General features: G+C 38.6%; 1 protein-coding gene across 4 annotated transcripts; it reads right to left on the reverse strand.

The window, feature by feature from the left end:
* Positions 1–162: 162 nt before the first annotated feature.
* RO60 (Ro60, Y RNA binding protein) lies at positions 163–15,832 on the reverse strand. 4 transcript variants are annotated; one of them, XM_032695951.1, is made up of 10 exons: positions 15,189–15,832; positions 14,285–14,505; positions 13,885–14,031; positions 12,474–12,611; positions 12,200–12,316; positions 11,359–11,472; positions 10,814–10,960; positions 9,528–9,610; positions 9,343–9,448; positions 163–6,779 (listed from the first exon to the last, which is right to left on the reverse strand). In XM_032695951.1, the coding sequence occupies exons 1-10, from the start codon at positions 15,766–15,768 to the stop codon at positions 6,654–6,656; spliced, it is 1,779 nt and encodes a 592-aa protein (XP_032551842.1). In that variant the 5' UTR covers positions 15,769–15,832; the 3' UTR covers positions 163–6,653. The 4 variants fall into 4 exon arrangements, with proteins under 4 accessions (XP_032551842.1, XP_032551839.1, XP_032551841.1 ...); XM_032695948.1 differs by lacking the exon at positions 163–6,779 and having other exon boundaries at positions 7,793–9,610; XM_032695950.1 differs by lacking the exon at positions 163–6,779 and having other exon boundaries at positions 7,793–9,610; positions 15,418–15,573.
* Positions 15,833–16,270: the final 438 nt, after the last annotated feature.

Raw genomic sequence — 16,270 nt, forward strand, 5'->3', positions numbered from 1 at the left:
AATGGCTTTCATCTCTACTCTGCACTACAAAGTATCAGTCTGTACAGTGCCATTCAGGAATTCTCCTAGGGGAGCCAGACAGCTCACTGACACTAAACTGCAGCTACAAACTATGGTACAATAATCCAACAATATAAAAAAAAAAATACTAAGTCAAATGGGTCTAATATGCATAGAGTTTATTTAGTACTTAAATTCTACAATCAGAATGCAGTTTACTAGCCATTTTAACTTTCAGTTAAATGTCTAAAAGAAATTACTAAAATTCAATAGTTTCAGTACAATGTACATCCAAAGCCAGAACAGGCAATGCCAAGACTCTTGGTTATTTCAAGGAAGTCCATATGCAAGTAGAAAATTCTATCCCATTCTTCGTAAAAGGGACCATTACACAACTAAAGGTGCACACATTAGAATAAAAACATTAGTCAATTAATTTTTACTCCTGTTATTTCCATTGCTTTCAACACTGCATGTACCTAAACTACTTTTTTCCCCCCTCAAGGGAAAAAAGCATCACATTTATCTTCAACTCCAGGTAGCTAGGATTGCAAGAGTGTAATTTAAATTTGACAGCTTTATTTTTGTGATGCAGGTTTGAAACTGCATCATTTATAGAAAGTCTTCAGAATAGAGCTGTCTGCACTGTGCATCTTTAATGTGTAATAAGCTAATTAAACACACTGGCCTCGTTATATTTTTATTGCCATTTACTGTATTTTGCACAGTCATCAAGATAAACATACAAATGTGCATCTCTTCCTGAATTTATACTTAATAAAGCAATTTATTTTGCACATACAGTCGTAAAAGAATACCAAGTATTCTTTTTCTCTGTGTAGAATTCTTCAGCCAGCTAAGTGTTTTCAGAAGTTTAGCAATAATTTTGCCCCTGAAAGCTGATAAACCCATCATGTAAAAATAACAACAATAGTATGCAAAGGAATTTTTCAAAGACCTTTTCATTTTGTTCCCTGTTTAGGGACTTGTTTTTCAAACAGTAGTCTAAAATAACCCTTTGAGTTCCAAGTTTTGGAAATCCCAGGGCACTGTCACTTAAGGCAATAATCTAATCCCGCTGGAGAAAACGTGCTGTATGCCTGCAGATCCAAGTGAGTGCCCGTCTATTAAAGGAGATATGTCTTAAGGCACCCAAAGGGTTAATTATGCTTCTTTTTAACCATATTAAGGCTCCCCATCCAAATAGTTTTTCATTAATTGTGTATAATTTCACAGAAAGTAGCAGCAAGACAGTGCCTTCATTATTGGATGGCACAAAGCCATGTTATGTTTAAGTTATTTAAACATGATATGGCAGTTAAAGTGTGGTTCTACTCTAGAAAATAATAAAAAAACCCAAACAACAAACAAATTAAGAGACTCAAGAACAGTCATTAAAAATTTCCATAATTTTGTGCCCACACTGTCTCCAGGACAAAGCTGTTTATCTTAAAATATGCTTGCCCTGGGATCTGAATATTAAAATGTATCCACTAAAAGATATAGATACCTGCTCATCCAGCCTAAATCCCATGCTTCTAAGTCTGAGAAGCTGGAAACAAACACTGAGTTTTTTAACTAAGCAGACAGATCTGTGAATGTGCCCATCTGTTGCTTTTTTATACAGAATTCTTTTTAAAGAGTAGAACTGCACTTTTAGAGAAGTTGTAACTAGTTGTGCTTAACTCTTAAGAAGCTGGTTAACATTAGGGAAACAACTATTTATATTCATTATTCGTTAATGAAGCATTTGTAAAACTTCTCCACATACCTCATATATATGCAAATATATATATATTTTTGAACTTAAAAGTCAGAATGCAGAAACACCTAAAGAAACCACGCTTTAAGTATCAAAATTATAAATCCAAATATGTAAGCACACATATTTAAAGACACCATACCTTCTGCTGAAATCAGCTAATCTTACATGTTATCTCTCAGAGCAGCACATACACAATATACTGTCCTAGTTAGTGTATTACCTTCCCCCCCACCCCGAACTCTTACTCAGCAATTTGTACACAATACTGTGTCATGGTGAGATGAAATCTCTACCATTCCAGCAAGAAAGTCATTAAACCAGCTTGCTTACAGCATATCTGCACTGCAAACCACTGCAGACAGCAAAATAAACCTATAAACTGATCAAGTGTCAGAGAAAGTAAGGATTAAAAGCACAAGCAAGTGATACTTTGCTTAGGTTTACTTCTACAGCCTGTTCTTTGAAGACTTCCTCTAGTCAATACTGCAAAGAAGCTGCCCATTTATCCAGAATATTAATTTAAATGTTTGCCTAATTCTGCCTATGGCAGCAGCTTGATAATATTTAATGGAATAAAAAGTTTCAAACCACTGAGCTAATTCTAGAAAAAAATTTGAAAAGCCAATTGCAAGAGGTTACTTTATAAAAATAAAGTCATTCACAGGCAGGTGTTGGATTTTTGTAAATAAACAAAGTATACTTTTGTCACTGATTTTTACACAAAGTTTTACCAAAAATGTGACAGATACAGCAAATCGAATGTTTTGTAAAAGATTTACATAATTAAAGAAAAAAGTTTATCCATTCTTAAAAAAATTAAAATAAATACTATGACATCAGTTCCGGTGTAAGTAGCTAAGTGCTCAATGACAGCAAAAAGGCAGAACAGAGGCAAAAATAAAAAAAAAGGAATGGATGAGAGCTTGTGAAAAAAAGATTCAAGTATAGGCCTGAGGTGACAAAGAGACGGGAAAGGAGAAAAAAATCAACATTAACAGAAAAAAAGAAGGGTAAAGCAAAAAGGTAATAGAAGAAAAAAGCCAAACGGAACCAAAACTAAAGCTTCTGTTACAGTAGCTGTGAGTCAGGTACATGGTTCAGCAGCACAGCATTTTTTGCAATGCACAAAAATATTTTCATAGTGTTCTTACAGACAGAGCCAATATTAAAATACACTTCCAAAATTGCTGGTGTTTCTTTAAGCCAAGAATATGTATTTTGTTGAATAGCCTTTTAAAGCCATAACCATTTATGGGCACCAGTTAAACAAAACAATGCAAAAGAACAACACAACCCCCCTTATGATTTATGTTTAACAAAGAGGTTTAACAGTGGTTTTAAGCAGCAAGGTATTTTAGGGCCAGTTATTAGTAGCCTTCACACAGTGGGCATTTAGAGTGGCCCTTCTGACTTCAGAGCTACACCTACTTTTAGACTTTTCTTTTTTTTAAAGACAGAGGAACATAGGTAAGGACCCCATATTTTGCCTGTAATCTAATTCTACAAGCATCCCAAATGCTCCTACTCCTTGCTCCAGGTCTAAAATTCCTGACATGAAATTCTGTTTCTTGGCCCTCTCCACATTCTTGATTGTGTCCCCTCCATGAAGAACCTTGGCCTTTGATGTTTGTTCCTTACAGCCCTTCATTACAGAAGAATGTTTTACCTCTGTTGTGCTTCCAACCATTAGAACCTTTTTTTCTTTCTTAAGATGCCTGAACGTTACAGCCTTAGACTGTATAATTGTTTAATACTGCAGAATTGTTAAGGGGGTCACAGTGAAATGGTAGCCAAAGTGAAACCTCTCAGTTCCGTCAGATATCAGGAAACCTGCCTTCATCCACTCTGCTGTTGCACTCTGCATTTAGACTGATTTTAATCAATATTTTGAATAAAATTAACTAGCTTTAAACTTCTCCCTGTTCAATTTTTACTGATAAACTGCATTGCACAATTATAGCCCCATTTCTGCTTTGTTAGCCAGTGTTCCTCCAATGCAAACACCACTATTAATTTCAAAGAGTCCCTGTCTCCTCTTTGGTGAAAAGGTAGGTCATCTATTGTACACTAAACTAATGCTTCGGCTTAGCAACTCTGCCTTAGTTCACTTTTTTCTATTATTTTTGAAGCATTACAGTAATTATTGCCTCTTTACATGTCTAGATATTGGTTTGGAAATTACCAGTATAATAACTGAAGACTCAAGTCAGGACATTTATGTTATGGCAAATGAGTCATGCTGTCCCCTAAAATTCAGGGTATGGGCAGATAAAGATCCAGGAAAGATAAAGATCCAGGGAAAAGGAATACACAGCATCGTTATTCTATGCCCCTTCCTGGAAGATAATAACAAACCCCAAAAGAAAATCACAGGAACAAAGGTCACACTATAAAGTTTCAGTTGTCAGCATTTACTTAATTTTCCCCTCTCTGTGTAAATCCTAAGGGAGGAGCAGATGACAATGTGGTCTCACCAGTGCTAGTTTTACATTGTGTAACCAAACCACTTAGAATATTCTATTTCTAGCATGATTTTTTCGTACAGAGACACTATAAATGTTTAGGAGTGTATTATGTACCCTAGCATGGATGACTATCTTTTATTATGGGTCAGAGCTATTCAGTGTCAATAAATACAGGGAGCTACAATTTCTATCAGTTCTACTGAAAAGTTCATCTTCACTTACACACTCTAATTCAAGTATTTTAAACTGGACTGCTTTCAAAGATGCAACACCACTATAACCGTTCATTCAATCTGTTAGTAACTATTCTAACCTTTTATTTGCAGTAAGTTTACTTGAAAATTACTTGAAACATCTGTTTAAGTTTTCGTTTTATATTTAGTCCAAAATATTTCCTATGACTTCACAAATGCTACTCCAAAGTAAGAAAAAGTACTTGCAAAAGTACATCAGTTATTTTCAACGTCTCTAGCTTAGAGGAAACACCTAATCAGATGTTTGACTACTGTGTAATTTAAAACACATTACTACCAAAACCAACCCCAAAACATCAGTGCATTTACTTGAAATAATTATTAACATGTATTGAGCAAATGAGTTTACTCCCCACATTGATATGGTGTTTTGTTTAGATGCTAAGAACGATATGCAATTTTTCACATGAAATGGCTGGTTTTCTTTTTCAAACTCAAAGTGCTGTATAGTCTCAGCTTTTTAGGAACATGTTTTTTTTCCTTGATGTCACCTGAGGAGCTGGTGGCAATCCTGTATTCTCCAAGCTTTCTATCAGAGCTATACTGTAAAAGCGGTGATAATTCACAAGTAATTACATTGATGTTCACTGAAAGGTAACACTCCTACCATCAGTTCTTTAAGCCCTGGTTTTAATGTCAGAAAAGGCTTCTCTCACTGGTTTGGTTTATTCATTAAAGGAGAGTGTAAGTAAGTAGCAGAATACCTTCAGTAACATGTAACATCCCGTTTTAGCACCAAAAGAGATACCCGCACCACAGAATGCGAGCTCTGGATTTGTAATTAATATGTATGAGGCAAAAAGAAAAGTGTTACAAGTATCAAAAGTATAATATGAATTTACATTTAAAAGCTTAGGTTTTAGGCAGAAAAATATGGTCTTACATGTTATTTACCACAGCGGGTAAATGCGTTATTTTTATAAATCATAATTATTTTCAAATTAACATCAAATTCACTGTTTAAAACAGCCATCATTAGCATAAAAGAGGCTGACACACATATGTTTTAGAGGAAGTTGTAAAAGCATCACTAAAAAACCTTTCTAATCTTTTAAGACTGATCTACTAAAGAGATCTTTTAACTTCCCCCCATACTGACACATATAAAACACACACAGAATTAAATACATATACACATGAATTGCTATCAATCCCTGTTCCAAAGTGGTAAGATACTCACTAGCTTTCTCCTTGTTTACTCACAGTCTTACTATAAGACTAAAAATAAAAAAATAAAAAAATGAATCCAGTTTCAATCACTTCCTAAACAAGATTTTGTGAACATGAAGGATGCAACTGTACAGTTCATAAAAGTTTTTAAGAATTGGTCACTATAAACTAGAGGTAGTTTTGAAATATGTTAGCTTGAATTAATTCATGAAATCAGAAGTAGCATTAATCTACAAAAATATTTTTAGAAATTAAATACTCTCCTGTTAGGAAGATTGTTTCTGTATTACTGAATACATTCTTTTGGAAAAAAAAAAAAAGTAGCTTATGGTTTCTGGTTGTTCCCACTCAGCTTTGGAGAGCAGGCCAAGACACATGTACTTGTTGATCTCTCTTGCTGAAAGTGTGCTGATGCTTCCTGAAGTTGTAACCTGGACTGAATGTGGCATCCCAGTCATTTCCAAGGTCTTTTTCTACTAAAACCAGTTTTTAGAACTTCCTGTAAAGCGTATTAATTCTAAAATAGTGCTTCTGAAACTGTATTGTGCAGGAACTGCCCCTCAATTTATCTAAAGAGATATTTACTCCAGAAAACTCAGATGATGATCTACAGAGAAAAAGACTGGCATGAGCTCTTCCACTTTCAGTTTTATCAGTATAAAATTTCCCTGGATAACTTTTATCCTGTATCACAGTCACATGGTCTCAATATGTACCAGAAAATACTTTTAGGTTTAGTAGGTTTTAACTGTAACCATGGAAACCATTGAACCTTAGTAATGCTTAAAATACAAAGATTTAAAAAAGCCCAAAGAAAAGTCCCTCTCAGTGAAGTTGCTGTTAAACTGACATTATTAAAAATACTAAATCCATTTTTTTCCAGCCCCATTCTAAAAGTAATTGGTCAATTTATTCTCACAAACAAGCATTCCACAGCAACAGGGGAGGGGGAAATTAAAAATCTCTCCATATTTATAACCTATTATAAGTGAAATTAAATTATGTATACCCTGTAGCCACTTTTAGCAAACTTCCCATTGTTATTTTAAATCGTGTGCAACAGGAAAAAAGAGAAAAGAGATTTCTCATCTGCTTTTCTTGTTTTCCCTTCACAAAAAGGTAACAAAGAATCACAGGATCATTATGGTTGGAAATGACCTCTAAGTTCATTGAGTCCAACCTTTAACCTAACACTGCCACATCTACCACTCAGCCACACCCCTAAGCACCACATCCACGAGTTTTTTGACCACTTCCAGAGATGATGATTCCACCACTTCCTTGGGCAGCTTGTTCCAATGCTTGACTGGACACAGGATTTGAGGTGTGGCCTCACCAGTGCAGAGTCCAGGGGGACAATCATTGTCCTGGTCCTGCTGGCCACACTATTGCTGATACAGGTCAGATCCTTTCCCACCAGGCAGCTTTCCAGCCACTCTTCCCCGAGCCTGGAGTGCTGCACAGGGTGGTTGTGACTCGAGTGCAGGACCCAGCACTTGAGTTGTTGAACTTCACCCAATAGTCCTGGGCCCACGGATCCAGGCTGCCCATATCCCCCTGCAGCACCTTCCTATCCTCCGGGACATCAACCCTCCTGCTGCCCAACCTCAGGTCATATGCAAATGATCCTCTCATCCAGATCAACAAGATGTTAAACAAGTCTGGCCCTCGTACTGACCCCTGGGGGACATCACTGGTGATCAGCCACCAGCTGGAGGCAACTCCCTTCCCCACCACTCTCTGGGCCCGGCCATCAGCAGTTCTTTATCCACTGAACAGTGCACCCGTCCGAGCCATGGGCTGTCAGCTTCTCCAGGAGAATGCTGGGGGAAACAGCATCAAATGCCTTCCTACAGTCCAGGCAGACGTATCTACAGCCTCATCCACTCTGCAGGTCACCATGTCACAGAAGAAGATCAGGTTGGTGAAGCAGGACCTGCCTTTCATAAACCCCTGCTGGCTGGGCCTGCTCCCCTGGTTGTCCTGCATGTGCTGTGTGATCAAGATGATCTGTTCAGTAACCTTCCTGGCACCAAGGTCAGGCTGACAGACCCGTAGTTTCCTGGATCCTCCTTCAGGCCCTTCTGCTAGATGGACGTCACATTGACCAACCTCCAGTCATCTGGGACCTCCCTGGTGAGCTCGTCTGCCAGCTCCCTCAGTACCCTGGGATGGATTGTATCCAGCCCCATAGACTTGTGCCTGTTTAAGTGGAGCAGCAGGTCACTGCTTCCTCTTGGATTATGGGGACTTCATTCTGCTCCTGGTCTGGAGCTGGAGGAGTCTGCAGGTGGGTGAGGACACAGCACCACTGCCTCCCATCCAGCCCATCCTGAAGTCCAGATTTTTGACTCAGGAGCTGCAGGCTCACCTACTGGACCAGGACGACAATAAGAACTGCACTCAAGCTGTGGAGGAGCTGAAGAGGGTGGTTGGAGGTGCCAGCCAGGCAGCAGCGACCTCTATGCCTGCCCTTGGCCTCCTGGGGCTCATCAGCTTCCTTTACACACTCCTCAACTACTCCAACTTCAAGCAGTGCTCAGGGCACTGAAGGTGATCCATCTGCTGGCACTGGGTGACCAGGTCCAGGCCTTCCTGGCACCACTTGTCTCTGTGGCTGGTGAAGTCCTGGGGGGACAAGAAGCTGGCCATCCAGCAGGAGTACAAGCCCATGTTCCTGTGGCTGATGAAAGCAGCGCATTCTCAGCAGGAGCTGGGGCTGCTGCTGCAGTGAGAGTACCTGCAGCTCAACAACTCCAGAGTCCAAGAGGACATGGTCATCATCGTGGCCTTCTTCACTTACCCTACTGGAGAGCTGGACTTGGCCAAGCTGGCATTTGGGCTGACTCCAGCACTGGTGGACAGCAAGAGCAGGGTCTGGTACGATGCCATGGAAACGTTTGCTGTGGTGGCATCTTCCATAAGCCCAGGCAAAACCATCCCTCTCTTCAAGTCAGTGGATGCTGTGGAACTGGAGGACAACAGGGGCGGGGTGATGCATGTGGTGCAGGCCAGGCTGGCCAGGTAGACCTTGCTGAAGCTCAGTGGGCCAAGGGTTTGTACAGCACATTGTGCCCTTGCTGTTATCTGGTCGTGACAGGGGGTCCTGTTTACCCTCTGGAACAGATACAGACTGGCTGTTGATGGGCCACAGGACTCTGAGCACACACAGTTACTGTGGGTATCACTCAAGGGATGATGCTCTGGGAAACTCCAGCTCCATGGTCCCTAGACTGATCCAGGAATGAGTCCAAGAGAAGTCTTGAGTGCATGGACAGGAAAAAAAAACAAACTGCCTTGGGAAAATAAGCATGCTGGAGGCAAGGAAGGTGGTTCAGGAGTCAAGATGCCTTTCTCAAAGGGTGTGCAGAAGGGTTACCAGCTGTGCTGCAGGGTTCTGAAGGGCGATCTGATTCAACTGACAGGCACAACCAGGAGTGTCTGAGCTGCGCAGGGTGTTCCTGTGCGACGCCAAGTCCAGGCGTGACACGGGTGACAGGGGTGGTGCCACCTCCAGTGGCAGAGGGATCACTGGCTACTGACAGTTACTTTGACACTAGAAATGCAAGTGCTGAGTTTTTCTTAATTTGTTAGATTTGCATGAGACCATAGTTATGTTCAACCTTACAAACACCTTAGTGAGAAGCTCTAGTCAGAGATGCTTGAACTGCCACCACCTCACGTAACATTCTGATATGTATATAATATGCCATATTCTAATAAAGTATATTTGGCTGGGAGTTCCCAGGGTGAAGTCTGTTGCCAGCAATGGACCCACTGGGAAGATCAAATGCCTAGAAAAATTAAATCAAATCCAAAGTGAAGTTTCGAATAACCTCCAAAGCTCCTGTATCAAAGCCACATATATCCAACATGCCTCTGTCATCTGGATCTGCCACTGTAAAACCATTTGAGGTCATTCCACAAACAATCAGTTTAGCAGGAATACCCATTTTCTAGAGGAAGGGCAGAAAAAAAAAAGTCAGAAAACACATACAGAGTAAAACATGGCAGAATATAAATATACAATAACTTAAACATGCCAGAGGGCCAAATCTTGCTTGCATAAACCACTGTCTGAATAGCCATACTGAGAGAAACGAGATATGCCACAATCAGAGCTGAAGACTGCCTGCTAACATTGTGTTTAGCCTGTAGCAGACATATTTAAATAAATGGAAATAATTGCAATGAGGTATATTAGCAAAAATTTCCTGCAATCCTACAATTCGTAGATTATTTCAAATGCAAACACTCCATTTGCTGTTACGCAGTTCATTCTTAGAGACAACTCAGTAATAATTATCAAGTCACCTAACAGACTCAAGGAGTGCATTTTTGTCTAAGGCAAGGATTTCCAAATGTTGCTTGAATAAACACAACAACTGTGGTCTGGACAACTCTGCTAAATAAGCTGAATTTGCAGGTAAGTAATCTCTAAGGTAAAGCAAAGCAAGTGGCATGAAGGCCAGAGTGCAGGAACTCTTTCTTTACAGAACAAATTTAGGAATGGGAGCTAACCTCAACTAAGAAAACTAAAACACAGTCCATACACACATGCTTACCAGAAGTACTTTTTGTAGTTTAAAAAAGTTTCTTTAAAAGATTGTTTGCTGAGTTTCTAATAGCAATGTGCTTGGAGAGGCTATTTTTCTTTGTTCTATTTAGTCCCTTTAAAACATAATGGGCTTTCTTCAGAAAATAGCGTCACCTCATCCTACTGACACTTCCCTACAGGCTTATCTTCATTACTTTATTTAAACTTTTTGGTATCTACTGCAGACACCAAGGGTAAATTTAATTCTGTGAGCCAAATTTCATTCTGTAAGAACTACTAAAAAATGTATTCAATCAATTATATATAGAATGCAAAAATTCATATATTCCCTGAAGAGTAAACAAAGTTTCATGGATATTGCAATACACCAAGCAGGGTAGGCTAACTACAAATCCTTATAGTAATTCTGTGGTTTTAAATGTGCACAATTAGTGCCCTATGTCCACTAATTCTACCTAACTGCAGGACTGAGCAGTTTTTAACAATATATAATTATTTACTGAAACAAAGCCACAACTACTTCAGTCCCTAAAACATCTTTAGAGCTGGTATTTATTTTGTACTGCATTCACTAATCATAAACAGTCAGAAGCATATTTACCTCTCTGTACTCTCTAAGGGCTGCTGCAGGAGGAGTATTTCCAGCAAAGGTCTCATTATCAGTAAATACAATGAAGACATCAACAGCCCTCTGAGTTTTTTGAGCCCATATCATTGGAAGGGAACAATCAGTGGTACCCACTGGAATCTTAAGAGAAAAAAATAAATATACATGGAACACATTAATACTGAAATTAGTAAACCATGGAAAAATTACCTTTTATGTAAGCTTCATGTTTTACCACACAGAGGTTTTTTTGTTAAACTTAGTCATTTTATCTTAGTTTTAACCAGGTTTTTTTTTTTTTTTTAGCTGAGTTGGGTTTTTTTTTAACATGCTTTTCAACTCATTGTGACTTAGCATTGCCATTCTAAATTGCAATGTTTAATATCTGAAATATTGACATTTTATGGACTTTCTCTAAATAAAAGAGACCAAAAAATCCAATGTTTTTCTACAGAGATAAACACTAAACAAAGTAATAAAATTGATTACAAAGAAAATACAATGTAACTGCTGAGACTTTTTTTTTTTTTTTTACATACTTCATACATTTTCACTAAAACTTGAGGTAACGTCATATCAGCCATCACTGGACACGGGACCATTTCATGTGAAAAGGCAACAATGTGGGAATCCTTCTCAGTACGTGCTACAACCTGAGAAAGAGGAAGACAAAAATAATTCAGTTATATTACTCTGAATTTTTAATGTCTGAATCGAGCCATTCCCTACCAAACACACAGCATGACATGCTTTTACATTTAAGACACTGGGCTCCTCATATGCAACAACAGTTCACTCTACACTTTAAATATTCTGTAATATTTTACTGCAAATAAGCACTGCCAAAATCAGAGCTCAAGAACTGCTCTAATTACTACAACTAAAGATACTTCTATATTTCTTCTCTCCCCTCTGACTTAAAATACTGAGTGTTTTTAAACACCAACAAAAGTTCAACTCCTCTATAATACAAGAATACGATGCAACACAGCAGCTTTGCAACACCAAATTGAGGGGAAAGTGGTTGTGAATAAAGGCCACATGGATAACTCAAATGTACACAGGATTTATTCTAAAGTTTCTTAATCCAATCTCTATTATTCCATAAGTGCTTCTGAAAAAAATCAAAATGTATTTTCAGCTAAGTGAAAAAGCTGCCCTGACCACTTTTGTTTATCCTTGAAACCAACTTCTTGAGACTGATCTTTCTGAATATGGTTACCAGGAACTTCGAGGAATTGATCTACCAGTAAGGCGCAAGGTCACGCCTTCCGTACCCAAAAAAATATCATATACAAGTTTCCTCCTAATTTCTAACCAGCTTTAGAGCACCTTTGTACCAAAAGACCAGTTACAAATAAAAGAAATGCAATGCCTCACCATACACATCGTTGCTGCAACGGTGCTCGCATTGAGCACACTGCCCAAAACTTTTTGTGTCATTGATGCACTGACATCAACTGCAAGTAAGAAGCGTTTTCCTGTTGGTTCAAGTGTCTAAAAGGAAAAAAGAGAAAAAAAGAAGATAGGTACACATAATTAATATTGTTTCCAAAGTTTTAGCACTGTTACCCACCCCACAAACTTTTCATGATAAGCTTTCAGAAAACACAGAACCCTTAGAAAGCCTTAACAAACTGAAGAACTGTATTACCTTGAAAGCTTTGTAAAATGAGGCATCTAAAGCTTCTAAAATGTCTTCATCAGGACGCCACCAAAGCTTCCCTCTGCTTCCATGTCCAGCTTTATATGTTTCTAATGCAACCAAAATATGCAATGGATGTATTTTACCCTACAGGCAAAAGAAAAAAAAACTGAGCTTCTTGAAAATTTGACCTCTTTAAAAAAAAACCCAACAAAGTAATAACAAACTGAACAAGAAAATATGGTTCTCCTACAAAAATCTCTGGCTCAGTATACTGTTACTTTAAGTTGGTTAAACTTGAAGAGTTCATGCAGCCTTTGCACAGCTGTTGTATGAACTGATACTCCTCAGTTACTGGTGACGGACCTCATCACCTTTCCAGAATCCTCCAATCAACACCAAATATTAAGCCATCACTAGAATTTTGGTAAAACTTCACAGCTTTATGATTGTCCATCACAGGCTTACACTAAGAGAAAGTCCCTGTCCTGCTGAGGGGAAAGGAGCTGAGTTAGGAAAAGAACAAACTTAAAACTAGTTTTATATCCAATACAATAACACTGGACAAAGAAACTATTTTCAGAATACAGCATTCATTTTCCTCTTGCTATAAAACATTCCAAGCATTTTTTCTTTTTCTGCTTTCCATACATAAACCATATCATTTGTTTCATGCTAAACCACATCTTTGCTTTACGGAGTTATCAACATTTTGTTATATTTTTTCTCAAGGGGAGTTTCAGTCATTGATCACTGCCAGCAGCGAACCTCAGCAAATCTAAACACCTGTCCATCACCTTTCTTCCATCAAGGTACTGCACCATCATCTTTGCTCTCCCTTCTCCAGTGCCTATGCCTGATTAAAGAAGAAACCAGAGAAAGGGAAGAGCAGCAGGATGGGAAAAAAAAGGACCTATGTTGTTGTGCTCAAATTAGCTTTGAATAGTCTTGAATAATTTAAGGGTCCTTATTTTAATCTTCCCAATTCACAAAACTGTTGGTAAAGGCACTTGTACTTTCTATCTTCCATTACATTCCTGGATATTTTCTTCTCCCTTTGGGGAACCCTCTTTTCCCTCTTATTTTCTTACCTCTTTGACGGATAGTAAAGCAATCTGAAAGGAGAAAATCTCCTTTTCCCCTCAACAGCTATGTGAGTTTCTTCATTCACTTTCTAGGATCCTATACAAGTGACTTCACTCCCTTTTTAAGCTTCTATTGCTGATTCTAAATTACAAGACTCAGAAGGAACACATGAACCCCACAGTTAAAGCTTGCCACAAGCCTCATTTAAGAATAAACTACACAGTTCCTCCAAAGAACATCAGTTTTATTTTGTAAAGAGGTTGGCTGAAGAAATACAGTAAAGGAAGAGACTAAAATCCACAAGGGCTGGCATCAATTATGAAAAAGTTCTTACCTTTTTTAGTAGTTTCTCATTTCTCAGTTTTTCACATACTATTGCCACTTCTGAACCTCGTGGTTCCAGCACTGAATTCGCTGTCAGCTTTCCTAAATTTCTCAACAATACAGAAATGGACATCTCCTTCAGCAATGCCTTCCAAACCTATGGTCAAAGAAAGAGAAGTGAAAAAACAGAAAGACGAGATTCTCAAACTACAAGAACTGAAATCTGTACATTGAATAAGCGTATTTTAAAATAAATGTACAAATTATACGTTGCACTTAATTACTTTAAATCAGCTCTTTGGGCAAACAACTTGAAGAACAGCAAAACGGCTACTTTTAACAGAAATCTGACTTAAGGCTCTAAAAAGCATTACCCTAAAGAGAATTCAAAGCTAATGAAGTTTACCTACCTCTTTAGATTTCAGGTGGTTTGTCAGGAGATGCTCTCTAACGAGACCATATTCCTCTATCAAATGAATAACTTCCAATTCATCTTTTGTGCGTTTTACTTTCTCCACAGCCTCCAGATACTTTAAGAGTTTTTCAGTCTCAATAGAAACTGCTTTCTCTTTATAAGCTTCTTGGACATCTTTCCACCCCTTGGTAATATATTTAGTGACTATAGCAATTCCTATAGAAAAAAGAAAAGATTTTTTCCAGCAGGATTACCATCTGTATACTGGCATTTATCACTCTCACGCAAATGAGTCAGCAGGTTTCAATCTCAGACCTGCCAAACACCTATTAAAAAGGTCAGACATACAATTTAGAGCAGTACTTTTAATTACTATATTATTCTCCTTAGAACTAAGAAGCCTAATATCTTTGCCAAGTTGCCCAGAGAAGCTGAAGATGCCCCATCCCTGGAAGTGTTCAAGGCCAGGCTGGATGGAGCTCTGAGCAACACAGTCTAGTGGAAGGTATCCCTGTCCCTGGCAGGGGCTTGGAACAAGATGATCTTTAAGGTCCCTTCCAACCCAAACCATTCTATGATTCTATGATTTGAAACCAACAGATCTTAACAAATAACAAAAAAAGTGTTATTTCATCATTTGTAAGCAAATAAGAACAAAATGAGGAAATTGTGTTATTTTATCTTCTCTTGACATATGAAAGAAAAAGAACTAACAAACTGTTTATCTTGAAGACAAACAGGTCAATTTCTGATACAAACCCTCATATTTTTAATATGCAATTTACAAGATACCCTCACTAAGAATTCATCTACAATGGCACCTGGGTTTCCAAAATAGTTCCACAATAAATATAAAAGGTTTAAAACACAGTATTTTCAGGTAAATAAAAATTTATTACCTTCACTGGCAGGTTTTAGGTGGGACAACCTCAGAAGATCTTTATGAGACCAACCACTTCTTTGCTTATATTTTGTAACTGCTAAAGCAAGAGCCATGCCATTCTTTCCATTGTACCAATCTGCCACAGCCTTCCTCAGTGCACGGCCCCACATGCCACATTTCATGCCCTCCTTCAGATCTTTTTTAAACTGGATGAAAGTAAAGAGATGGGTTGGTATGCAACACACCTCGGGGACAGCCTTAAACGCCGCTTGTTTCGTTTTCACATCAGAGCACTGCGAGCAAACTGCAAGGGCAAAAAGCAGGGGCTCCTGCTTTGCTGCTCTGCCCTCTTGGCTAAATGCTTTTATTTCTTCAACAACTTCACAACCCCTGCCCTCTTCGATCAGTCTTAGCAAGGCTTCTGCGTTTTCGAAGCCCAGCTTCTGCTCCTTGATGTGGTAAGCACCACACTCGGAGCCGAAGCACAAGAAGTGCCGCAGTCGGCTGGTGTCGGTGACATTCCACACGTCACCGCCTTCGGGGCCGGGCGCCTGCTTCTCCTTCGGGACCTGCACTCCGCTCTCCTCATCCTCCATGGTTTAGGCTTCCAAGAGGTCTGCTGAAAGAATAAGAAATTTTATAAAAAAGACCCAATGACTACTCTTTTATCACTTTTTAGCAAAGCAAATGTATCTTGTCTACACGTTTCCTTCATAAAATTAATCAGAGTACACTCTCGGTGTGCAATAATACACATCTTTGGGGGGGAGAAGAAATAAAAAAAAAAATCTCTGAGTTGTAATGGTGACAAACTTACTTCCTTGGAACAAACTTAGAAACGACACAAAAAACATGTCTGGTGTTAAAGCCTTCTGCCACTAATAGATTACATCACTTTCTTACCTAGATTTTTGGACTGCAGACTAAACAGCTCAAAACTCACATCTTACCCTACTCTATTTTGCTGAAGAATTGCTAATACTGACCAACCGGAGAAAAATGAGGGTAAAATAAAGAACTAAAATAATTAAAAACTGTTTAGTCAGAAGACTTCATGAGAGTTTATATATGGTGGGTTTCAGTGAGGCTTAGACAATA

Source organism: Chiroxiphia lanceolata, chromosome 9 (assembly GCF_009829145.1).
Source record: "Chiroxiphia lanceolata isolate bChiLan1 chromosome 9, bChiLan1.pri, whole genome shotgun sequence".
Taxonomy (NCBI): Eukaryota; Metazoa; Chordata; class Aves; order Passeriformes; family Pipridae; genus Chiroxiphia; species Chiroxiphia lanceolata.